We start from the raw sequence: 26,380 nt of genomic DNA, 5'->3' as shown, positions 1-26,380 counted from the left end.
AGGGCTGACAACTCATGGCTCTCAGCGGGTCATCTGCTGTCAGCCCTCACGCAGACACACTGGGCAGAGACCAAAAGAGGCAAGATTCATACTGTCTTAGCCCTGCCTTATCCCTTGCATTCAGTTCCCCTTACCTTAACATGGATCCCGTTTGAGGGTGAGGCTTGTTTTCTGCTTGGCTCCCATATGAGTTTCTGTGGTTACTCTTTTTTTTTTTTTTTAAGATTTTATTTATTTATTTGACAGAGAGAGAGAGACAAGTCACAAGTAGGCAGAGAGGCAGGCAGAGAGAGGAGGAAGCAGGCTCCCCACTGAGCAGAGAGCCCAACTCAGGGCTTGATCCAGGACCCTGAGATCATGACCTGAGCCGAAGGCAGAGGCTCTAACCCACTGAGCCACACAGGCACCCCTCTGTGGTTGCTCTTAACAAATGACCACAGATTTCAAGGCTCAAAAAAACAGATTTCGATTCTTTCACATTTCTGGGGGCGGGAAGAACGAAATGCAGGTGTCCGCCGGCACGCCCCCTCTGAAGTCTCTAGGGGCGCATCCTTTCTTGTCTCTCTCAGCTTCTGGTGGATCCAGGCGTTCCTTGGCTGGTGGCTGCCTCACTCCTGTCTTGACTTCTTGTCCTTGCATGGCCATCTTCCATCTTGGGACCGTCTATCTCTTCTCTTATAAGGTTGCTTGTCTTTGGAGTTAGGTCCCACCCAAATAATCCATGGTGATCTCCTAAGTGCCTTATCTTAATTACATCTGCAAAGATCCTCATTCCACAACAGCCTCAGTCGCAGGTTCTGGGTTAGGATGTGGTTGTGTGTCATGGTGGGGAGTGGGGGTGGGGAACACTCTTTCCACCAACCCGAGTTCTGCCAGCTGACCCCCTCCCCCCACTTCCCTCCATGACTATATTGGTCCATGCGTAGTCTCCCTGAGCCTGGCACTTCAGAAACCGTGCGGAGCTCACAGTGCCGTGACAGCCCCTAAACCATCTCTTGGTCTCTCACTCTCTTTTCTCCAATTTGTTATATCTTTTGTTCCCGTGGACACAGTGCCTGCTTGGAAAGTGTTAGAAAACAGGAGTCAGCAACTAGACCCATGAGCCTGGCTGACCTGTGGGTGGAGAATGGTTTTTATGTTTTTAAAGGATTGTAAAAAATCAAAACAAAACAAAACAAGCAGAGGAATATGTGACAGCAAACCCTAGGGGGCCGGCATGCCTTAAAATATTTATCCGGCCCTTTAGAGAAAAGCTTGTCAACTCCAGTTCCAAAACATAAAAAGAAAAACCTTGGGAAGAGAAATATGTAGAACCCACATCACCATCCAAGGCAGACAGACGTTCCTTTGGTCTGGGTTTTGAGTTCCTGCTATGCACCTGACCATGGAGATAGAAGGATAGTAAGGCAGCCCCCACTCCTATCGTCCGATTTCAGCATATATTTTGACCTTTTGCGTACCTTTTTTTAAAAACAAAATCAGGTGCATGCAGTTTATAGAATTGTGTGTTTTCACTTAATATCATGGTATAAGCATTTTGTGATTGTAGTAAGTGGTCTCACATGTAAGTTTCGGCCATTGTTCTAAGCACATTACACAGGCCTTCTCATCAGATCTTCACATCACCTCGGTGAGGTGGGAATTGATCGGATCCCACTTTTCCAGCTTAAGAAACAGATTCAGAGAGGGTCCCCTACCTGTGGACACATGGCTGGGGCCAAGACGAGGACCCAGGGAGCATGCACCCACCCTGCACCTGCCCACCCGCGTGGTGCAATGGCGTGTCATACGCCCTCACTGCTGTGGGCCTGGGTAATGCATCCTGCTGGGCTTCTGCCCTTAGCAAACTAAAGGCTCCCTGGAACAATGTAGTTTTAAGTGTTTCCCGAATCCTGGCACAGGTCTTAGGGCCACGAGGAGGGATGGCGGGACAGGGTGCTCCTGCTTCCCTGTGCACCTGCCCCCACTCCCCAGTCTGCTGGCTTGCAGCAGGAGGCCGCCATCACTCTGGGTCCCATGGGTCACCCCGTTCAGACCAGTCGCCTTATCTGAGTCAATGTGCTGCCAAAAGTAGCATCTGAATGGCAACGTCAATAGAGGTATTTCTCTTCCAGCCCTTGCAAGCCACTCCATCTTACAGAACTGCCAATGACCTTGTAACTTATCTGTATATTTATCATAGTCAACTTTAAATAAAAGATAAGGAAATATTTTGGACATATTACTCCAACAAGCATTCATTTTTTATTTTTTAAGAAAACTGAGCAGAATCAGGTTTTTTGATTAGAGGGTAGGAATTCTATTAATTAGAGAGGAAATCTGTTCACATTTAAATGCCTGTGTCAGCTCATAGGGTTTTCAAAGTATGTCTCTGTTGAGAGGCCTTGGGGAGAGTGGTGGTGACCCTGGACGCGCAGAGACAGCTTGGGTTCAGATCCTCACTTTCTTCTTGCAGAAGGTGCATTGGCTCGGTCCTCCTGGGTCTCAGTTTCCCCATCCTGCAGTTGGAGATACAATTTTTACAATTGGGCATCTTGCTAAACTGAGTACAGGGAGTATAATTTAGTACAGACACAATTTTCTGTTGCAGTCTCACATTTTTGATGGTGTAGAGTCAACAATGGCAAGTTGCTCTTGAACAACCTGGCCCAGACCTCTGATTCTATGTTCCCCCCTATTCTCTCCACAGGGTAAGTTACTTTTTAGGGAGCGCTGAAAACCAGGGGATAAACATGCCTCATTTCCCTGTGAAGTCCATTGTAGTCGAAAGTTCAATGGGGAGTTGGAGTCTGTGACCATGACTTCAGTATGTCTTTAAAAATGCATATTTGTTGCCAATATTTACAATATAAGACTTCATGTAAAAATGCAGGCTTCCAGCTTCTCATGAAATGGGAGATGTACTGCACTGTGTCCAAATTCCTGCAGAGCCCTCTTTGGTGGGCTGAGACGTGACTGGCCCTATAGGCAGGCCTTGTTCTCCACTTTGCCCCACTCTCCACCACTCTCTAATGGATCTCATACCAGGACCAGTCTCTTACTTCCATCCACAAGTTGCCTTGCTCCTGCAGGCCCTTTGTGGCAAGGTGTGGATGTCCCCCTGCTTTATGGCATAGCCTTCTCATCTGTGCCCCCAGGGGACTGAAATAGGTCAGGGGGTGAACACATTTCTGTAGGTCTCTGGACCCCTCAGGAGGCCAGTGTAGAGGAATTGAGGGGGGCTCCCATCATAAATTCGTGTTAGGGAGTATTTAACCATGACACAAGCATATCGTTGCCTCATGCCTTATTCTTCAGAAATATAAATCTAAACAAGGACAAATAACTTTATCTTGGGATTTCCGTGTGTGCACATGCACTTTCTGTCCTGGCTGTGAAAAGCTATATGGATCTCATCCCATCTTTCATTCCTGTTAATTAAAGTAAATTGAGGTTTGCGGCTTGTCGAATTTCATACTGCCAGGAGAGAAGGTCACATTGATGAATGAATCAGCCTCACTGGGTTCCAACCCCTCCCTGAGCAGCAGAATGTCCCTGCGCTCCCAGAGTCAGGGGCCTGGCCCCCTCCTGGCTGTGGGGGAACCCCATTCTGTACTGCAGATAAAAGCTGTGAACAACCACTCTGTCCAGAAGAGTGACTCACAGAAGTCTGATCCAACCCCGCTTATAAAATCAGCTTTGCAAAAAGGCCATGTTGTTTCCTGGTGACCGAGGCAAACCATGAATACCAGGGAGGCCCCCCCGGAGCTGTGGGCAGGAGGCAGTTCTGGAGCTTGGGGGCTGAGGCTGCGCTGTACCCTGAGGGCAGGGATTGTCATCTGTTGGCTGCCAGCCTTTTGGGGGGCCCTCTCAAAGTAGCACTCTTCTTCGTGGGCCAGATTCTGAATAAATTGAAAGGTAAGGCAAAGGAGCTGGGAAGTTAGAAATCACCTTTATAAGGCTTCTGTGAGTGATCGGAAGTGGAGAAGGTAAGTCTGGGTGCTTAGCGGTGTGGGTCCCCAACAACCCTGAGTGTCAGTGGGCATATGGTGCTCTGGTCCTTGATTAGCTGGAGGAAGTATAGCCCTTTCCCTCTGTCCTCACCACCCTCTGACTTTCCTGGGTTCCCACTTAGCCTGCACAGCCACTGAGACCATAGTCTCTTGACCTTGACCCCTCAAATTGCTGTGCCCTTCTCCTCAGGGACACAAACACCTTCCTCTGACTTTGCTCCACCAACATGTCCATCATCTGTGGGACTCTAGAATGAGGAGCCTGAAGATTTGGTTTCATCTCCTCTCCTCTCCTGGCACTGCTGAGAGCTGGGGAAGAACCCATAGCTCCTTGGACAGTGTATTTCTTCACCTGACGTGGACTGTGGCTGCGTCCCAAATCACCACACATTCAGCAACTTAAAAATAACACCCACTTACCATCTCTTTCTTTGGCCAGCAGTCTGGACACAGCTTAGCTGGGTTATCTGCATGGTCTCAGAGGCCTGAAATCTGGGCTTCATTTGAGCTGTCTGGTGCTCAGTGCCCTGATCCCAGCTCATTCATTTATGCACGGAACTCACCTTGCAATGTGGACCGACGCCCTCAGCTCCTGCAGGCTTCCCTTCTCCATAGGCTGTTCTCAATTCTTCAAGGCCAGCAGGAGAATGTCTCTCAGTTCAGGAAGGCCCAGTTCCTCCTTAAGTCAGACCTAGGATCATTTCTCCTCTGGCTAGCTCAGAGTCTACTGATTAGGGACCTCAATTACATCATCAAGATCTCTTCACTTTTACCGTGTAATAACCAGATCATGGGCTGATGGTCCGGTCCCATTCAGAGTTTATGTCCACACTCAATGAGGGAGGATTTATACAATATGGACAGCACAGGCCAGGTATCAGGGGGCTGTCTTAGAATTCTTCCTTCTCAGGAGGAATTAACTGTACTCCCCTCCTGGGGCATGAGTCTTTTGCACTAGCCGGAGTGAGAAGGTACCAGGAACCCAGTGCTTCATCCTGAGCACATTACAGGCATCCAGGAGCCATTTCGTAATGACTCTGCCTCCTTTCTTACCGAAATCATCTCAACTTCGGCTTGATTTCAGGTATTTTTCTCTTCAACTAAGTCAAGTGCAAAAGATGACGGAAATAAGTGGGAAAGTCTAACAGCATGATCTGTTAATGTTTCCATTTTGCAGACTATTTTCAGGCAGTTTTGATTTGCAAATTTCTATCCCTGTGAGTTTTCTGCTTTGAGACTGCTCTGAAAAACAATAGGATAGCAGGGAAGGACAGGGTGCTGCAGTATTTCCCAGAGCTTAGCGGCTTTATCATTGCCAGTGTGGGACATGTGTGTGTTCCACATGAGTATGTTTCCTGTGTGTTGTTGTGCATATGTGTATGCACTGTGTGCTGCTGTGTGTGTATATGTGCTGTGTGTGCACTATACATTGATGTGTGTATGCATGTATGCACCTGTGCACACTGTGTTGCTATGTGCATGTATATTGTGTGCTCGTATGTGTATGCATGTGTGTACCTATATACATGTTCATGTGTGTATGTACTTGTGTGTTGCTGTGTACATGTATATTTTCCATGTGCATGTGCACTATGTTCATGCATGTGTGCGCATGTGCTTATGTGTGTATGCATTGTGTGCTGCTGAGTGTATATATGTGCTGTGCATGTATACACGTGTGTATGCACTATGCACTGCTCTGTGCATGTGTGCATGATGTTTATGTACTGTGTTGTGTGCATGTGTATTTGCTGTGTGCATGTATGCATGTGTGTGCCTGTATGCATGTGCATATTTGTATGCACTGTTGTGCACGTGTGTATTTGCCATATGGGTATGCACTATGTTCATGCATGTGTGTGCATGCGCTGTGTTGTTTGTACATGTAAGCATGTGCATCTGTGTGTGCATGTGCAGGCACACACAGCACATATACACAGCAGTGCTGTGTGCACACATGTATGCATGCATGTGCGTATATACATTTGCATGTGTGTATGCACTGTGGTGCTGTGGAAGTGCACAGTATTCCCATGTACATGCATATTTGCTATGTGCTCATGTATGCATGCATGTGCCCATACACATGTGCATGTGTGTGCACACTGTGTTGCTATGTGTGTGTGGGTTCATGCATGTGTGTGTTCATGCACGTGCATGCCTTTGCACTTGCATATGTGCATAGGGGCACATGTATGCGCATGCATCTATATATATGCATGGTGTGTGCCTGTGTGCATGAGTGTGCTTGCATATTGCCTGGGTGTGCTTGTGCGTGCCTGTGGGTGTGTCGTCTCTCACCTGCTGCCCCCTCTGCCCGCAGTCTGCTGTGGAGTGTAGCAGCCTCCTGAGGACCCTTCACGGCCTGGAACAGGTGCACCTGAGGAGATCGCTGGCTCTGCAGCAGGAGGAGGACTTTGCCAAGGCTCACCGGCAGCTGGCCATTTTCCAGAGGAATGAACTGCACAATATCTTCTTTACCCAGATAAAAAGTGCTATTTTCCAAGGGGAACTAAAGCCAGAGGCAGCTAGAATGCTCCTGCAGGATTATGCCAACATACAGGTAAGGCATCAGGTCAGGCTCGTGGCGATGGGAGTGTGACTTCCCATAATCATGCCGGTGATTTCTGCTCTCCCGGACTCTGTCCTGTCTCTTCTCTTGGTTGTGGAGCATGAACGCACCACCACCTTTTCCTTCTGCCTCTGGACATGCAGATGAGTTTCCAATAAACGGGGGCATTAATAACTTGAAGCCCAGGCCTGGGACTCAGGCTGACTTGGATTTGATTTCCAGTTCCACCGGCCATCAGCTCTGTGACTTTAGGCAAATGGCCCGACTTTCCTGAGCCCCAGGTTCATCACATGTAAAATGGAATAATAGAGCTAATTCTCGGAAAGCCTGCGCTTGGCACGATATACATTGAATCCATATGTTAGAAAACACATAAATATACACATGCCTCTGCGTGTGTGTGTGTGTGTGTGTGTGTGTGTGTGTTGGTGTAGACCTGGGCCTTGCAGTCCATGTCTGCAGATGCCTGGGGGCCTCTGTTTGTGTTCTTCCGTGTCAGTCTGAGTGTGAATATTATTAATCCAAATGGAATTAATTACTAAACGGTAGCAAAAATAGTTGATTCAAGGCCATCATCATTGTTGGGGATTTCTCAGGCCCGCGTGGAGTATTTTACACACACATGTACACCTCCAGTGTGAAATCACTGGTGTGCGGTCCAGTAGCAGATCTCGCGTCCCCCTGGGGTGAGGGTGGTGAGGAGCAGGGCTGTGCCAGAGGAGATAAGTGACCATCCCCAAAAGTCTCCCGAAAGTGAGTCTTGCGGGATGAGGGAGCCACTCTTGGGAGGCACGGAGCATGGAGAGAACGAGCCAGCCTCTCCATTTTGCTCTAGGTTTTTCCTGCTCCAACCTCAGTGAGAGTAACTAGAGCAAGAATTCTATTCCCAGGTGGGCATCCAGACCGCAAGGCATCATGTGGGTCTTGATGGATTTTGCCGTCAATTTTCTCCTCGTGATGGCCAGTGGTTGATTATCAACCCCGGGACATTCGAGCTTGAATGTGTGATTGTCAGTCATAACGGAGTCAAGAAGAAGACACCCACGGGTGATAATGGTAGCAGGACACAAGCGTCTTTGACCCCAGCTGCTGGGGTATTGGAAGACGGCAGCTCTGCGTCTCCTTATGAGCATAAGCCAGCGGTTCCCACGGATCTGGTTTTGTGGAGAATAGGAATATTGCCTCCGTATTCCCGTTATATGGATTCTGCTGCCAGCGAGTCAGGGAGATACCAGTATTCAGCCACATCTGACCGGCCATTCTGCTTTTCACTGTCTGGGCAGTGCACGTTCCCAGAACTGGAGAGCCCACATCTTTGATTAGAGAGGAGACTGTCCGTGGCATCATACGTATCTTGCTGAACAGAGCATTGATCTTTTTGGTGGCCCACTGTAGGGAGGCCATTTCCACAGATGGGAAAAGACAGGAGAGCCAATCAGGGCGATGATATTCCACTTGGACTAATGTTTTAATTACTGCTGGTCTGATTGCCACGCCACTGATCATAGCTGCATTTTGGAGCAGCCTACTATGATGTTAGAGCACAGGTGCTGGAATTAGATTGCTGAGTTCAAATCCCTGCTTCACCACCCACCAGGAGTACGATGCAGACTCAGTTTCCTCATCTGTGAAATGGGGATAATCGTACTCTCTCTCTCTCTACATTAAGTTAAATAAGGCATGAAACGCTCTGAGCCCAGTGCAGGGCCCAGAGAAGACTCCCCAGTGTAGATTATCTCTGTCTTGTGTTTGGGGCTCATTATCTTGATTTCCATCTCCTCCACGAGTGTGGAAGTTCTGGGGGTCAGGGCTGATGGCTGATTTATCCCAGAACATAGCGCCTGTGTCGGTGCTGGGTTTTGAGAGCCCCGTGGGCGAAGGCTCAGTGACTGGGTGAGCTTTGCATCCCCTTTCCTAGGGCAGTAACATTATTTTGACAAGTCCTAACTCTGGGTCTAGAAAGCACTTTTCCAAGCTCTCATTCCTTATTAATAGGTCATTTTCTTCTAAGCCTTTGTTAAGAACGGGGCATTTTAAGGTGTTAATCCCCATGCTTCTATGCCTGTGTGTTTTCTTCGGGAAGGAAAGGTAATACTTGATGGGTCTAGAAAGAACAGTCTCTAAATTTTAATCAGGCATATTTTCTTGATTTTTTTTTTTTTTAAACAGGAGAAATTAGAAGAGCTGATGGATTTTCTCCAGGCCAGTAAGAGATACCATCTAAGTAAGAGATTTGGCCACAGGGAGTACTTGGTTCAGAACATGCAGTCGTCAGAGACCCGTGTACAGGGCCTTCTGAGTGCTGCTGATGCTCAGCTCAACCTGTTCATCCAGAAACATGAGCGGTAAGACTCAAAAGCCATCCCAGAGGATGCACAGGAAACGCCTTGCCCTGCTGTCCTCATTAGAGACCCCTCCATGCCTCTCGGTCAGCGAATGCACTGACGGCTCCTAATTTACTCCTTGAGAATTCTCTAGGCGTAAGAATCTTTTGCGCAGTAGAATTTCCAAGACCTTTATGTTAACTGGGACAGCCATGCAGTGAACCTTCCTTGTGCCCTTCATTCAGCCTCAGTGGCCAACCCTGATGTCACTCTATAGCTCTACCCAGAGTCATCTTTTTTTTTAAGTATTTTATTTATTTATTTGACAAAGAGAGCAAGAGAGCACAAGCAGGGGGAGCAGCAGAGAGAGAGGGAGATGCGGGCTCCCTACTGAGCAGGGCTCGATCCCAAGACCCTGAGATCGTGACCTGAGCTCAAGGCACCAACTGAGCCACCCACATGCCCCCCCACCACCTGGAGTCATTTTAAAGGAAATCCCCTACATTTCCCTAAAGAAAGAAATTGGTGGAGGAGGTTTATGTCTGCTCCGTGGTGGGAGGGCCCGCGTCCCCTTGAGCACACACACTCTGCCAGCTCTTGTATTCACCTTGGCAGTGACGTCCAAATGCACAGATGCTTGTTGTACGTTGTTCCCGATTTTTCTCTGCAGGCCCCGGGGAACCATGCAGTCAGTGGTCGTGCAGGCTCAGAGCAAGGCAGCCTCAGCCCCTCTCTGACCTTTGCTCCCAACTGGCCTTTGGGATGCTTACTTGCAAACGATGACTTTTATTCTCTTTGGTTATGGGAAGCTCTAAAATAAATAGAGGCATGCCTATGAAGTCAGCTTACCCAGGCCACTCTGTGGTTTTAGGAATTGGTTCTGTCACCTTGGTGATTTTATTAGGACTCTGTGGCTCTCTCGCTCAGTTTAATGAGGATTCTGTAAGGTGCAGTGTACTTGAACGCTCGCTACCTGAAGATGCTAATGAATTTGTCACTGCCGTTGCCTTGACACTCGTGATTAATTTTCACTCAAGTGAAAGAAACAGTTCCTGGCCTTGAACCAAAGCACCTGACAGCTGGTTGTACCGTTGGGAACAGTTGGCAGGGAGGTGTATTTTACCTCTGATTTTTAAGTTCTATTTTAAAAATTTGGCACAGGGACACCTGGGGGGCTGTGTGGCTCAGTCGGCTAAGCATCCCACTCTTGGTTTCTGCTGGGATCATGATCTCAGGGTCATGAGATCAAGCCGCATGCCAGGCTCTGCACTCTGCCCTGTCTGCTTAAGATTCTCACACTTTGCCTCTCCCTTTCTCTCTGCTCCTCTACCCACTCATGTGCTGTCTCTGTCTGTCTCTTCTCTCTCAAATAAATAAAATATTTTAAAATATAAAAAAGTTTAAAGTTGGCACAGACTTACATTTCTTTTTCTTTCTTTTTTTTTTTTAAAGATTTTATTTATTTGACAGAGAGAGAGAGTGATCATAAGTAGGCAGAGAGGCAGGCAGAGAGAGAGGGGGAAGCAGACTCCCTGCTAAGCAGAGAGCCCTATGTGGGGCTCGATCCCAGGACCCTGAGATCATGACCTGAGCTGAAGGCAGAGGCTCAACCCACTGAACCACCCAGGTGCCCCCAGACTTACATTTCTTAAGTATGTATCCATCATTCATTCAGTTATCTATTCATTCCTTCAAGAAGCTTCCATAGATATCTACCCTATGCCAAGCAGGAGACCCAGCCCAGTGAAGCAGATAGACCGGGAATAGTCTTGGTAATAGTGATAGTAACAGACTGTGTCACTCAGGCTTCTCCAGAAAAACAACCAATGAGATAGATATGAGGGATTGGTGCACATAACTACAGAGACTGAGGACCTCTACCACCTGCCCTGTGCCAGCTGGAGACTCTGGAATGCTCTGGAAAGCCAGTGGTGTAGTTCAGTCTGAGTCCAGAGGCCTGAGAACCAGGGTATCCCAGTCCGAGGACAGGAGAAAGTGAGAGGAGGTGTCCAGCCAGAAGCCCTGAAGCAGGAGAAGGGGGCAGTTTCCTCCTTCCTCCACCTTTTGTTCTATTCAGTCCTTTACTGGATTCGCTGGTGCCCCCCCAACATTGGGGAAGGCGGTCCCACAATTTGAGTGCTAATCTCTCCTGGAGTCGCCCTCCCAGATGCCTCTGTGCTCAGTGTATAATGTGGGTGCCCTGTGGCTAGCCAGGTTAGTGTGAAGAATTAACCCTACAGGATATTCCCAACATTTACCTCTTGGACTTTGCTGGCAACAGTCCCATCACCCCCAATTCCAAACCCACTGCCTCCTCTTGGAAAACTGTACCTAGAGCGCCATGGTTCTCAGGGTGCCACTTTCTCCCAGAGCTCTTGCCCAGTTTCTGCCCGAATAGGTGATTTCTGACGTCAAGCTTTCTGGGCAAGTCTCTAGGGATGCCAGCCTTGCCCTTCCTGTAATCTGGGACTGTCTCAGCTGCCCGTTCTGCTCCTCCTTCTTCTGGGTAAAAACTTTCCCTGATCAGCCCAAACGAAGACGGAGAGGAACATGCAGCCACCGCAGCAGTCAGGCCAAGGCTGGCTGTCATCCTCCTGCGTCTCTCCTAGAGCGGGGTACCTGGATGAAGAGCAGACGGAGGCGCTGCTGGGGCGCGCTCAGACCGAAGTCTTTTCCATCAGACAGAAGCTGGACAATGACTTAAAGCAGGAGAAAAAGAAGCTGCACCAAAAACTGATCCTGAAGAGAAGACGAGAGATGCTCCAAAAGGTATGTGAGCAGTGACATCTGTGGGGCCCAAGGCCACATTTCTCTGACTGTCAGAGCTGACCATGTTTGGCCACCTGGACCATCCCATGTCCTCCCAACCCAGGACAGAGTGCAGAGCCCCATGTGGGGCTTGATCTCATGACCCCGAGATCATGAGCTGAAACCAGGAGTCCGACGCTGAACTTACTAAGCCACCCAGGCGCCCCTATTTCAGGTTCCTTTCTTAAGGACAGCTTTCTGAGTGTGTGATGGCTGGGAGAAGGCTGTCTCCATCCCATGCCTCCCATGCGGGTCTCCACGCGTTTCCCAGAGGGCTGTGCACGCCCAGCCTGTCCCCGCTTAGTTTTCCTCCTTGAAACCCCTGCAGCACAAGGAGCAGCGGAAGGAGCAGCTGTCGCTTGGGGAGGCCCTGCGAGCTGCAGAGGACGCCGGCCAGTACCTGGGCCGGTGGGGGAGCCTGCTGGCGGAGCAGGGCACGGCGCTGGAGACGCTGCAGGAGCGCCTGGACCAGGCCGCCCTGGAGGAGCTCAGGGCCCTGACGCTATCGCTGTCCGAGAAGGCCACCGAGGAGCTGCGGCGCCTGCAGACCTCTGGAATGACCCAGGAGCTGCTCAAACGTGGCGTGCCCTGGCTCTTCCTGCAGCAGATCCTGGAGGAACACAGCCGGGAGCTGGCCTCCCGGGCCCAGCAGCTCGAGGGTGAAGAGAGGGACAGGGACCAGGAGGGCGTCCAGAGCGTAAGGCAGAGACTGAAGGACGATGCACTGGAGGCGTCAACCGAGGAGCAGGCAGAGCTGAGAGGCTGGGAGCACCTGATCTTCATGTGAGTTCCTCCACTCCTTGCTCCGCCTCCAGGGAAGGCGGGGCCTGCGGGGGTTGTGGGGATGGCCGGCCCTGCCCTCAGGAGGCTCACTGCAGGTCCTTGCTCACCTGAACTCACAGCGCCGGGGAGAGGGCCACCCTGGCGCGCAGTGTGAGCAGCCAAGGCTAGTGGGAGGCAGGCTGTGTAGCAAGAAGTGGGTGAGGTGCCTCGGGTTCCCATGGGAGGTGGTGACGGGAGCGAGGGCGGGGGACAGCTGGAACCTACCACTCCTGCATAAGCAGGAACTGCAGTGGGTCCCCCTTGCTCAGAAGCTCATTTGATAGAGGGGCCTTATCCCAGGGAGCGGACTGGAGAAAAGAACTAGCGGGGGCGGGGGGCATTCCGAGCCCCCTCGGTTTCACCAGATGTCAACGAGGTGTGATACTGGACCCTCGTTTGAGGCCTTACCCTCACCATTTCTGCACTGGCCCCTTCCTTCCTTCACCGATTCGGTGCTTGGGCTATTTGCTTCATTCTTAACTGGAGAACCCAGTAATGACATCACTTCTGAGTAGGAGTAGGAGTAGGAGGTGAGGCTGCAGCTGGCCAACTCTCCAGGTGATACTAGGAAATGTTGAATATATGGCACAGCTACTGTTTTTAAAGACACGGGGTCACCATGAGAGCCATGGGTACCAGCTGAAGTCACATGTCGGAGGGGCCAGAGCCCCACGGCCCTTCCCTTCCTGCCAGTAGTTACCAGCTCTCCATGCAGACTGAGATCCGCGTGGCCCAAATGGGACACATTTCCTGGTGTAGCAGGGACCCACGAAGCTTTTGGCAGTTGGTTGAAGCTGGCCTATCAGATTGGAAACTGAAGGAGTTCCAACAAGGCTAGTATGGAGCTGTCAGTCTGAGTGAGATGTGGCCAGCGTCGACCAGAAAACCTACATTTAAATCCCAGCACCACCACCTGCTGTCTAAGTGTAGGAGAGTTACTTAACCTCCTTTGCCTCATCTGTCTTGCCTTAAACAATAATACTACATCATTTAGGGTGCTTCCAGCAGTGCATAATATTATCCGGTTGGTAAAAGATGAAGAAATTATTTTATAAGGAGGAATCAAGTGGTAAATTCTTCCCATCTTGATTCAATGGCTCAATGATTCCATCAAGGACCGAGTTCTTTTGGTTTTTCTGCTCCACTATCCTCAGTGTGCCCCTCTGGTCTTTGGGATCATCCCTTCATGGCTTCAGGATGGCTGCTGTGGCTCCAGGTGTCACACTCATCATCTCTTTTTAACATCTGAGCAATCACTCCTTTTGATACCACTGATCAGGACTGCCCAGGGCATAGGCCCATGCTGAAACCATTCAACAGGAAGGAGAATGCAGTGACCGTGACTGTCGGAGACCAGAAGGCTGTCAACTTTTTAAATGAAGAGCAGATAAGTGTAGTCACTGAGGGCTACATGATTTCTGTTGCAACTACCCATCTTGCCATGGTAGCAAGAAAGCAGCCACAGATAGTCTATGAACTAATGAACTTGACTGCATGCTAATAAAACTTTATGAACAAAAACTGACCAGGGGAGCTGGACTTGGTCCACCAGGCCAACATTTTTCAGGTCCTGCCTTAGACCAGTTGTGGCTTCCTCCCTAGGGCTGTGAGGGGTGTTCCCGCCCCCAACGTCGTTAGAGAGCAGCCCCTCTAAACAAACACTGAGCTGGCAAGGTGCGAGGAAGTGGCCCTGGGTTAGGTCATCAGCCATGTCTAACAAGATGCCACCTTCATGGCATCAAGGAGGAAGTGCCTGAGTTCATATGTTTACATCTTTTAACATGACCCATGATCTGCATTTGGTGGTTAGTAAGTAGCAGCTGCTACCCTTGTCACCATCATTCCTGTGCTGGGAGGACCCTGATGATCAGGAGAGAAGATACCTAAAGAGGTAGATCAGGACAAGCAAGCATAGGCAGGTGAGGGTTCTGGGCACACTGAAGGGTCCAGGTCTCTGCCAGTCTTCGCGGGAGGACTGACCTGGCACTGGGAGCCAGAGATGAGTGGCCACGGGCCACCAGTGCTCTGCTGAGGGTGGGGCACAACCCAGGGGGGAGCAGCTTGATAGGAGGTCCTGGTACATATCTGGGTGTGAAGTGGGGAGACCAGTGTGACTGCTGTGAAGGAACAAAGTTAAAAGCCATCACCAGCAGTGCAGGGGACATAACCCATAACCGCTCTCTTCTCAGCTTGTTTCTTTAGAGCAACTAAGTCACTGTTTCCTTGCAAAGATGTGGTTCTACCCATTTGGCAATGACAGAGAGCGGCTTCTCCCTTTCCCTACAGACCTCCCAATCAACATTCTTGAAAGTTGCTTTTCCTTTCAACAAACCAACCAGCCAACCCAGCATTTTAAGCCAACAGACAAACCCAAACAACCTGTTCAAGCAAAGAAGCAAATAAAGCCCGAGCCCATTTAGTATCTGTTCTTGGGTATAGGTATTTCACAACTTTAGCTGAACCTTTGGCACAAGGTAATTCTGAATCCAGAGCCCTGCTTGTTGGACCTGGTTGCAGGGACAGGAGCGTGCAGGGGATGTTGTGGGGCAGGGGCGGGGATGGGGGCGGGAGGAGCAGAATGAGTCCTTTCCTGCATATCTGCTCAGCAGGTCTGTCTCCCCTCTCTGCCGGGCCAGCGTGCAGTATGCTGGGCTTCGGTGGTCCCTCCCACCTGCCCCTTGGATGGCCACGAGAACAAGAGCATCTTCCCGCCATGCCCATCCTTCCTTGGCAGTAGCCCCTGGGGGGACAGGATCTGCCTGGCTCCGACCATTTCTTCTCTTCTCCTACAGAGTCCTCTTCTCTGGCACTGATCTGGCCACCAGGGAAAACGGGTCCCTGGGTATTTGCAGAGACAGAGTGCCATCCTCGGCCTCCTCCTCTTCTCCGTCTTTGGGTTCTATCCCTGTTTACTTCCCAGGCTTTGTTAATGTTGGTTTTCTTGGGCGCACAAGACGCTGTCTTCTCTCCAAGCCCATAAAAATCAGATCCTTAAACACGTCTTCTTATTCCTGTGAGTCATTCTCCACAGTAATGATTCAGCTCAACCCCCATCCCACCCACATCTCTTTACGCGCTCCAGTCAGCTTCGGACTCTTCAAAGAGCCTGCATTAGACTCGACATTCCCATTGCCGGATGGTCGTTTTCGGCCACTTCATTTGGATCCATTTTGCGGAGAGTATTACCCGAGCTGCCGCTGATTTAGTCATTTCCCGGGAAAAGAGAATTCTCACTTTTCTATCAGAAAAGTGTTTATGATTTTTCTCGGGGTTAAAGAGGGTCAAGGAACAATGCCCGCCATGAGCGTCTACTCGTCTCCTTTCTTGTTTAAGATTCCAAAAGGTTGCAGCCTTTATTTCTGAGGAATCGTTTCGCACAATTGTTTTGAAACACATTTTTAGAAGCTTTGCGATTTCAGGCAGGTTGGAGTTGCTCTAAACCTGGTTGAGTTAGGTAGGAATCAATAAGGACGCATGTTTTTTGTCAGGAAAAATGTGTCTTTGAGATGTCTTTCCTGACCTCCTGCCTGGATCTTAAACTCCACCAGGGCCAAGACCCTGCCTGGCTCCTGTGTTTCTAAAAGGCTTACCTGGGTGCCGACAGAACAGAGGATTAAGACCAGACCATGCAGGACCGATTGGCTTGAGGATGGGCTGGAATAATGAATGACTCGCCTCTTTCAGAGCTGCTTTCACTTTGGAGTCCACATACCTGCAAACACGCAGGGCAAAGTTTCTTGCAAAGGTCAAGGACAAAGGAGCAGCTGCCGTTGCTTGGGGCTCTTTTTAAAAAGTTGGTGCACCCATGAAACAAGATGGCATAGGGAAGGAGACAAACCATAAGTGACTCTTAATCTCACGAAACAAACTGTGGGTTGCTGGGGGGAGGGGGGTTGGGAGAAGGGGGTAGGGTTATGGACATTGGGGAGGGTATGTGCTTTTGGGTAAATTGGAAGGGGAGGTGAAACATGAGAGACTATGGACTCTGAAAAACAATCTGAGGCGTTTGAAGTGGCGGGGGGTGGTGGGAGGTTGGGGTACCAGGTGGTGGGTATTATAGAGGGCACAGCTTGCATGGAGCACTGGGTGTGGTGAAAAAATAATGAATACTGTTTTTCTGAAAATAAATAAATTGGAAAAATAAAAAAATAAAAAAAAAAAAATAAAAAGTTGGTGCACCCTTGGGGCGCCGGGGTGGCTCAGTGGGTTAAAGCCTCTGCCTTCCGCCCAGGGTCCTGGGATTGAGCCCTGCATCAGGGTCTCTGCTCAGCAGGGATCCTGCTTCCCTTCCTCTCTCTGCCTACTTGTGATCTATCTATGTCTGTCAAATAAATAAATAAAATCTTAAAAAAAAAAAAGTTGGTGCACCCTCTCTTGGTGAGAAAACCAAGATGGGGTGTTGAGTCATGGGCTTAGGCCTTCAGACTGTGTCAAGCTGAGCACCCATGTCAGCTGGAAGGTTCTATTCTGTTTCCAGGAAGGATATTCTAGCTGAACTACAGTCCAGCTCTCCTTCCTTGCGATCCGGGCATGGCAGGGCTGGCTGTGGCCTCCCACAGTCCTGCGGGTACATCCACAGGGCACATTTGACCCAGCGACTATTGTCTGGACATTGCCAAAATACCAAACAAATCTGGGTTTTTCTACAGAGGATAGCTGTCCGGCGAAGGAGTTAACAGACAGCGCATTGCCCAAAGCAAGAAGGAGAGGTGTGGGCCTTGCCGGAAAGGAAGACTGGGAGCATTCTTCAGTCTCCTTATCTGTAAACGGAGGACCTAGCTCCTGGAAGGATTAGCAGTGGTGTAGGTAAATATATTGTCTCCTGGGGCTGCAAAGTACCCCACGCTGGGAGGCTTCAAAGGACAGGAGAGTATTCTCTTGCTGCTTTATAGGCCTGAAGTCTAAAATCAAGGGGTCAGCAGGGTGTCACCAGGCTCCCTCCAAGGACAGACTCTGTTCCTTGCCCCTCTGTTAGTTTCTGGGGCTGCCATAGTCCTTGGCATCTTTTGGTTTGCTTCCTCACTCCAGTCCGTGCCTCTGTGGTCCTGAGCCCTTCCCCTGGGCCCAGGTCTTTCTGCTTACAAGGACACCAGTCATGTTGGGTGAGTGCCCCATTCCCTTCCATTATGACCTCATCTTACTTTTGCATTAGCAAAGACTCTGTTTCCAAATAAGATCACAATCCCAGGTACTGGGGGTTAGGATTTGACATCTTTTGCGGGGACACAGGTCAGCCTTTAGCGATAAATCACTCAGTGTATTCCCAGTGCAGAATGGGTTTCCTCTGGGTGATGGCTGTTGGCCATGATCCTTGAACACCCAGGACAAGGCCCCCCTTGCCCCTTGTCTTCCTGAACTGAGCTGGGCATCTCTCCTCTAGGTCATGTAGTGTGATGGTCACCGGGCTCAGCAAATGACGCTTTGTTTTCATGTCTGTTTCCTTAAGATTTTTTTTTTAAGCGAAAGGCTCTGTCCCAGATCAGGAAAGCTGGGAGGTCTGTTGCCTGACTGTGGGCACCCTCACAGCCCTGCCTCATCTGGCTATAACTTCACTCAGGCATGGGGGTGTGTCCTCCACAGCATATCTTAGGGGCTCAAGAGACTCCTATGAAAGAAATGCACGATTAAAGACATGAAGTGTTTCACTCAGCAAAATCTTCTCCAGTCCCATCCATGTTGAGACAAAAGTTGGGTATTCATCCTTTCTGATGGCTGAGTAATATTCCATCATATATATGAACCACATCTTTATCCATTCATCTCTCAAAGGGCATGTGGCCATTGCTGCTATGAACATTGGGGTACAGGTGGCCCTTCTTTTCACTACATCTGTATCTTTGGGGGTAAATACCCAGTAGTGCAATTGCAGGGTCATAGGGAAGCTCTATTTTTAATTTTTTGAGGAATCTCCACACTGTTTTCCAAAGTGGCTGCACCAACTTGCATTCCCACCAACAGTGTAAGAGAGTCCCCCTTTCTCCACATCCTCTCCAACATATTGCTTGGAGCACTGGGTGTGGTGCATAAACAATGAATCTCGGAACACTGGAAAAATAAAATTAAATTTAAAAAATTAAAATTAAAATTAATTAAAAAAATAAAGACATGATAGGTTCTCCAGTCATGGATTTAATGAGTAGAGTTCGCTCTTTGAATTTCTAGCTTCTCCTTCCCTAGCACTACCCCCTCGCCCATTTCCATTATCTATCTATCTATCTATCTATCTATCTATTTATAAAATATTTTATTTCTTTGAGAGTGTGAGAGAGCACAAGCACTGGGAAAGGCAGAAGGAGAGTGAGAGGCAGGCTCCCCACTGAGCAGGGAGCCTGATGTGGGGCTCAATCCCAGGACCCCAAGATTATGACCTGGACTAAAGGCAGACACTGAACTGACTGAGCAACCTAGGCTCCCCTTTTTTTTTTTTATCTATTTTAAAAATGTTTTAATTTAAATTCAGTTTACTTAACACAGTGTATTACAGTGTATTATCAGTTTCAGGGGTAGAATTTAATGATTCATCAGTTGCCTACAACACCCAGTGCTCATTGCATCACATGCCCCCTTAATGGTCATCCCCCAGTTACCCCAGCGGCCCGCCCCCCAGCAACCCCCAGAGCTAAGGGTCTCTTATGGTTTGCCTCCCTCTCTGTCTTGCTTTTCCAGGAAGCTCTGCTCCTCAGCCTTCTCCCTGTCTGAAGACGAGCTGCTCAGGCTGAGGCAGGAAGTTCACGGCTGCTTTGCTCAGATGGACAGGAGCTTGGCTCTGCCCAAGATCCGGGCCCGTGCCCTGCTGCAGCAGTTCCAGACTGTCTGGCGAGAAGCAGAGTTCCGGAGGCTGGACCAGGCCCTGGCTGCCCCTGAGCTGCAGGTAGGAGGCAAGCCCCAGCTGCTCTTTGGCTGTAGACATGGGCATCTCCCTGCCCCTGATGCAGGGGGCCTGGGCCCCGCCGCCGCCCACCCTGGGATCCCTTCTCCTCTGCTGTGTATCAGCATCCAGCTACTCCTGGAACTGCCAAGCTTGTCCTAACCTTTAGGTGCCCATCGCAGACCCCCTGCCTGGGCCCTCAGCTGCTCCTCTTCTGGGCCTGGGCAGATGGGTGCCCCTGGGCTGAGAGGTTTCTTTCTCTCCTGCTCCCTCAGCCATGCCCAATGACTGACTCCTGGCCCCTTCTGTAAGTGGCACAAGAAGGATGCTCGCCTCAACTCAGGGGGGTCAGGAAAAGGGAGCCTCTCACACCGGGTCTTGTATCATCGTGATGGACAGCTGCCTTTTTTGATCACCTATTATGTGCCTCAAAGGCAGACCAGTCTTGTGCCATGTTTGCTCCTGAGGCCCCCCATGAAGCAGCCAAGGCTGGACTTAACTGAGAACCCCACCCTGTGTGGCCCTTTCCCCTTCCTGACCTGGTTCCCGAGCTCCCCACCGGCAGCTCTGAGCTACTCTCTCAGGAAACCCTGTACACCCCAACCTCATCTCTGGCTCTGCCTCTGGGGAACACGACCTAAGATGAGGCTTTTCTTCTGATGGGAACACGCTTCCCCCAGAACATCAGGGACCAGCTTTGTGGTCTGTCCTCGTCTCCGTTCCACTTAACCCTGCAGAGGTCCACTCTGAGCACCCATCCAGAAGACCCCCCGTCCCCAGGCTTTCATCACGTGGTCCATGTCTTCATGTAGTCGATCACTGAAATGTCCTGGTTTCTCAGCCTGCTCACTGTCTGTGTCCCCACTGCAGACAAGCCCCCTGACCCGTTTGCCGCTCCGTCCACAGTACCTGGAAAGTACCGGGCACACAGTAGGTGTGCAGTGCACGGGCCTGAGCCGGCCAATATATGAGAGATGTCGGGCTTCCCCGGAGGGGTATTATGTTGGGACTCAGAGCCCTTCAGTTTCGGTGAGCTCATACACGTTCACGGCAGGGCCAGGAGCTGGGTTTCTGTGTTCATTTCCTGGAAGAGAAACCCACCAGCCCAGGAAAAATGAACTGATGGAGGCAGACGGGGTGTGGCGGAACTGGGCTCAAGGCTGGTATTTTCTGACTTGAAACCCACTGCTTAGCCTTTGGGGGAAGAAAAAAATTTAGACATATCCTTATTGAATAAAGAACAGCACAATGCAAAAACAACTTAGAAGCTTTTATGTTCTTTCATGTTAAAAAAAAAAAAGGTTTTTTCTATTTCTGTTCCGAGAAGAGTGCAGGATTTATAAGACGATGGTAATTAGAGAGTAAGGGACAAAGTAGCAAAGGTTTTTTTTGTTTGTTGTTTTTGTTTTGTTTTTTAAGTTTCGGAACAATGAATAAACATATTTCCTTAGAAGTGAAGCAAGGTGTGCTTCCCCTGCTTTGGAGCTGACTGGATCAGATGGCCAATCCTGGCAGCGATTAATTTCCTGATTCTGAAGTTTTTTAGGTGCTCGATTTGGAAATAGAGTTAGCCTGCCGCGAGTGTGAGCTATGCTTGCCTAATACCCTGCAGAAGAGGGGCACCTGGGTGGCTCAGTCAGTTAAACGTCTGCCTTTGGCTCAGGTCATTATCCCAGGGTTCTGGGAGCGAGTTCGGCATTGGTCTCCCCGCTCAGTGGGGAGCCTGCTTCTCCCTCTCCCTCTGCCCCGCCCCTGCTCATGCCTGCACGTGTGCACACACTTTCTCTCACATTAAAAACAAACAAACAAAAAACCCCACCCTGCAGGAGAAATGCACTGATGTGCTGGCAGGGGCTGGTGTCTGTGATTGGTGGAGTCCGCTGGTGCCAGCCAGGAGAGCCGCTCCTTCACCAGGGACCTCTTGGGTCGCGTCCCCTGCTCAGAGAGGCTGACAGGTGGAGGCCCCACGGCTGGGAAAAAGAGGCACCGCGGTGGCTGTGCTGTCTGACGGCAAAGCTGTGGCACTGCCAGTGGCCGTCCTTCTGCTCCCTTTGCGGCCTGAAGGCCTATGAGCTGAGCTTGCTCAGGCAAGTGTCCATCTTTCCCCCTCTGTCCACCCAAAGACAACTGGGCAGCCCTGGGGGCCACGGGAGCCCCTCCCAGCTCTGGGAGACATGGGGCTGCACAGACCTGCCGGGGCTCACTTTCCCGTCCGTGCTCTCTCTCACCCCCTCCAGCAGCAGTCCAAGGGGAGAAAGCCGCGCTCCAAAAGCAGAAGCAAGATAGACCTTTTGAGGAAGTGCATTGAAGACAAAATTCAGCTCTTCGAGGAACAGGCCCCTGAAGACCTGGCTGAAAAGGTCAGTCCTTCCACTTTATCTGTTCTCATTGCCCACACAGGGCTGATGTCACCCCAGTCCCAGGGCGCACAGAGTCCCCCTGTGGGAGAGGGGTGTGCGCGCATCTCTGTCAGCACCATGTTGTTCAACGTCTCCTGCAGCTGGGACCCCTCACCCCCTGCCCCTCAGGCCTCTCGGAGTCCTGTCTGCATCCTCCTGCTGCACTTCCCCACTCGCTGTCTGGATTGTCCTGCAGGCTCCAAAGTGCTGCTGCCTCCGCAGACGTGGGGTCCCCACCTCCGTGCCTGGCCCTGCGCTGAGGCGTGCACACGTGCTGTACTTGACGTTCCCGCATGCACAGCACACGAGCCTGAAGTGCCGGCCGCGTTCTTCCTTCTCCTTGGATGGCCCTTGCTACCTTCCCTTACCTGGATAAATGAACCTTGTCCTTGGCAGTCTGGAGGTCCTCAAGTGTCCCCTCTCCCAAGAAGCCCACCTGGACCACCCAGTTCTTTCTGCTCGTTCCTCTGCTACGTTGTCCTTCCTTATCCTAACACGCCCCACACCATGCATTCACCACACTGGGATTTTGAGCAGGCAGCAGTGTCTCAGGCACTGTGTGGAGCAACTCTGGGTGAGAGCGGTGACAGACAGGCCTGGCCCCGCTCTCATGGGGTGCGCATTCTGGCTAGGGGAGATGGACAGAAAGCACTCCTCAACAGTGTTCAGTGCCTTTGGGAAATGAATGAGATGATGTGACAGTCACGGGACGGGGTTGAGATGAGGAACACAGATTGTAGGCTGCAGGGTCAGGTCAGGTCTTTCTGAAGGGGTGACCCCGTGTAACCACTGTCTGAGTGCCTGCTGTGTCCCCCAGCGCTCAGCAGAGGGGTGGTTCCCCAGAGGAATGTGCTCCCTGCACAGACGTATCAAGCCATCTTTCAGAGCTGCCATCTTGTTTCTACCTCCTGTCCCTGTTCTCGCCCTAGTGTTGTGTCCATTTAACGCAGGTGTATTTCTCAGAACACAAAAGCATCAGGTGGCCAGGAGCCCTAGAGCCTGTGCAGGGCAAGGTCCAGGCCACAATGTCTCTGAATACAAGTAGCGCCCCCTCCCATCTGTGTTCTATGTAAAACTGAGAAGGAAGATGGGGACAGGGCAGGTAAAGGTGAACACATCCTTTTTCTCAAGACTACCACCGAACATAGAAAGTAGTGTGAGAGCCAGATGGGCTCACTGAGCAGCCCCAGGATGAAACACTCAACCACCTGATCACAGCCTTCCCTGGGGCTCCTGGGGGTGGCCTCCCTGGAGGAGAGAAGCGGAAGCACATCTCTAAGCAGAAATGGGCCTGGTTGGCTCCGGGTGTTGTGGTCCAGGTTCACCAAGAGGCAGCAGAGGAGAGAGGGGACCCTAGCTGCAGAGGAAATAGCCCTCTGGGAGTTGGGTGGGGTATTTCCTCCCACACCTGCTGGTCTGTAAGCCAAACCTCTCGACTCTAGGTGGATATTGCTGGAGAAGAAAAGGTTGGGATTTGGGTTGGTGGAGAGAAAGGGTGGCCTGAGCCACGGCCAGGGACACAGTGTAGGCTCAGGGGGAGCCCAGAGAATCAGCAGCCCCATGAAAAGGCTGCTTTGCTGGAGTGCAGGGCTTCCCGAGGGAGGAACAGCAGACCATGATAGAAGGATCTCTCATGCCAGAAGAGAAGGCTAGCTGAATCCTACTGGGCCCATCCACCGAGGAGCCCTCTCCTCGATGAATGACCATGGGACTGTGAATGGTGACAGGTGACATCCTGTCCCGGCAGTTCGCTGAGCCAGACTCAGCAGCCTGCTTTGCCCTGACCTCACCTTTGCTGTTCCCCTGGGAGGTGTGCATTTGTCCCAGGCACAAGCTGGACCCCTCCTGTGGACAGGAGGCTGGCTCTGGAGGACACACTGGCATCGACAGGGCCATGTACATGTCATTGTCCTGTGCACTGATTTAAGAATTCGACTCCTCTCCTAAGGTGTAACAGCGCTTTATGGAAAATAGTGCTCAGTTACTTTGTTGGCTTTCGAGTGCCTGTGATTGCAGGTGCTTTGCTCAGTACTTCCTATCCACATCTGTATTAACTTATGTGTAAGAGGTACACCAGGCAGCGGTGGCTCCAGGGCCTGAACTGAAAGCTTTTTGTGTGCTCCCTGCCGGCAGGCTGCCTCTGCGTCGAATGCCCTGGTCGGGATTGCCGGGGAATATTCTCACAGCGTGTGGTCGTCTCCCGTAGCCGTGCATTGTGGGACAAACACGCGTTGGCTCCCACATCAGTGAGGGTTGTGACAGTGATAGCCCACTAGTGACAGGGGTTTTGTGATGACCAGACAGGAAGGCGCTTTTTAGCTTTCAGTGGCTACAGTGCTCGTTTTGCTCAATGATGGAGCAGCTCGGTGGGTTTGCGCCAGAACCCAGAGAAAGGCAGACAAGCGGCATTTGCCAGCTGTAACAATTTAATGACAGGCCATCCTCACAGTCGGCTGTCTCACTGTGGCAAGTGCCAATAGAATACGTACTCTCAGCTCAACGGCTTTGACGCTCCTCCCAAAATTGATCGATTGCGTAGTCTTAGCATTTGAGCCACAATCGTTCAGATTTTTCATTTGCAGGGTAATTGTAGAAGGAAATGACAGCCCTGGGTTTGCATGCCAGCAGCTGAGAGTGGTGTGATCGTGTTCCAGGATGGGGAAGTTCCTCGGGGCTCGTGTAGCTGGAGACAGGGACCGGGTCAGAGAGCCGCTGCACAGCCTCAGTGTGGCTGGCCGTGCGGTTCCCCGAAGGGACGCTGGCTTCACTACTGGGGCTGCCAAGCATGCTGGAGGCACCTCCTTTCCTTACGAGAATCTGCATCCGTGATCCCTGGAACCCTCCACCCTGGTTGATCTGTGCCTTTTCTGGACTCTGTCATCTGAAGAGGTTGGGAGAATTGCCCAAGGTCATACCATCAGTATTCACTAGAGCCAGGGATGGAAGGGGGCACATCTGCCTCCATCGACTATGCCCTTCTGTGAAAAAGGAAAGGCTCAGCCTCCCAAGGTGGCTCTCCTGTGCCTTTCCCATATCCCTTCGCCTTTCTTTGGCTTCTTCCCTTGCCCTTTTTGTCCTGCTCCTATCCTTGGGTCTCCTTCTACTTTGTCCTTTAGGGAAGGTTTCTTGGATAGCCTTCTCTGGGCCAGCCCCTGGTCTCGGTGTCTGCTGTTGAGATGTTCACAGCTTCAGATGGGTGACCACCTTGAGCATCAGCCACTTGGAGGTTTGCCTCCTGCTTTCAGATAGAAAATCCACTTGGCTGATTTGAGCTCCACGTTGCATGAGTGGCTGTGTGACTGATTGACAAAGCGTCGTGTGACTGATTCAGGGAGACAGAAAGATAAGGGCACAGAAAGACAAGGGCAGGCTTCCTCCCTGACTTCTTTTTCCAAATAGCTGAGAGGCTAATGGAGTGAGGAGTTTGCTCTGGTCCCTGGCAGCTGCCTGAGGGGTTGGGGTGTGCCTGGGACACTCAGTCAGGGACAGCCCGGCTGTCTGATGGGCTCACTGTAAGCTCACAGATGCATCATTTTAAACCTACAAGAGTCTGGAGGCCTTATATGTTTTAGAATAAGTTTATATGTTTTAGAATAAGTTAATCAAGTTCATAATTAAATTTCTGTTGTGATTGCATGAAATTTACAGGTTAATTTGACAATTGTCATCCCATCCTCCAAAAGGTGGAATGTTTCTCTTTTATTTGGAACAATTATTTCCATAAGTAGGGTGACCATAGATCTCAGTTTGTTTGGGATGGTTCCAACAACATTTCCTCCTTTTGCCTCTCAACTTGATGATAAACCATATGGTCCCCTTATACATAAGGTGTTTCTTTGTGATGATTCCTAGATATATTATAGGTTTGCATGCAGTTGTGAATGGTAACCTATTTTCAATTATATTCTTGAGTTACTCAATCGTGGTATAAAGAAGTGTTACCAACTTTTATTTATGTCTTTCCAGACTGCTTTATTCTGTGTCTGGAGCCAGACATCTGGGTCCAAGTCCTAGCTATGCCTCTTGCCAACTGTGTGACCTTGAACTTCTTAACTGTTCTGTGCCCTGGTGTCCTCATTCTTCAAGTGAGGGCCTGCCTTTTAGTGTTGTGAGGATTCTTCTGCTGGTTCTGCTGATTTTCTGCATGGTCAGTCATCCTGTCCACAAATAATTGCAATTTTGTCCCCTCTATTCCTAGCCACTACCTCATTTCTTTTTCTTATCACTGCTTCCATGTCCTTATCTGCTGGTTCCATCATCTCTCTCATTTCTGCTGATGGATTGTCCTGTGGATTGTGGATCCTATTTTGCAGCTTCTTTGTGTGCATGGTAATTGTTGATCGGATGCTAGGCATTGTAGGTTTTACATGCTGGGTCCCAGGTTTTATTGTGTTTTCTTTTTTTTTTTTTTTTACTTCATAGATACAACTTTTATTTTTAATTTGTTCCCACTATTCTGGTTCTCTTCATTTTTTTTAATATAAATTTTTAACCTATTTACCATCACAATGAGATGTTCAGTACTTCAAATTCCATAATAACCTTTTAACCTGAACTTTTTGATACATATACCTGTGTTTTTCTTTTGCTTTTCT

The 26,380-nt window shown here is 50.2% G+C and overlaps 1 protein-coding gene across 4 annotated transcripts in view; it reads left to right on the top strand.

The window, feature by feature from the left end:
• The window catches only part of EVC2 (EvC ciliary complex subunit 2), a 126,948-nt gene that overhangs the window by 63,581 nt on the left and 36,987 nt on the right, over positions 1 to 26,380 (top strand). For 2 of the 4 annotated variants that reach the window (XM_044226228.1, XM_044226225.1), the window contains 6 exons: positions 6,316 to 6,555; positions 8,734 to 8,909; positions 11,498 to 11,657; positions 12,025 to 12,479; positions 19,185 to 19,389; positions 21,624 to 21,746. In XM_044226228.1, the coding sequence (XP_044082163.1) occupies positions 6,316 to 6,555; positions 8,734 to 8,909; positions 11,498 to 11,657; positions 12,025 to 12,479; positions 19,185 to 19,389; positions 21,624 to 21,746 (1,359 nt within the window). The remainder of the gene's footprint in view (positions 1 to 6,315; positions 6,556 to 8,733; positions 8,910 to 11,497; positions 11,658 to 12,024; positions 12,480 to 19,184; positions 19,390 to 21,623; positions 21,747 to 26,380) is intronic. The other 2 variants (XM_044226227.1, XM_044226226.1) reach the window with 2 other exon arrangements.

Source organism: Neovison vison, chromosome 11 (assembly GCF_020171115.1).
Source record: "Neovison vison isolate M4711 chromosome 11, ASM_NN_V1, whole genome shotgun sequence".
NCBI lineage: Eukaryota > Metazoa > Chordata > Mammalia > Carnivora > Mustelidae > Neogale > Neogale vison.
The sequence above is the reverse complement of the archived record's forward strand: the minus strand, read 5'-3'. Positions and strand labels throughout refer to the sequence as shown.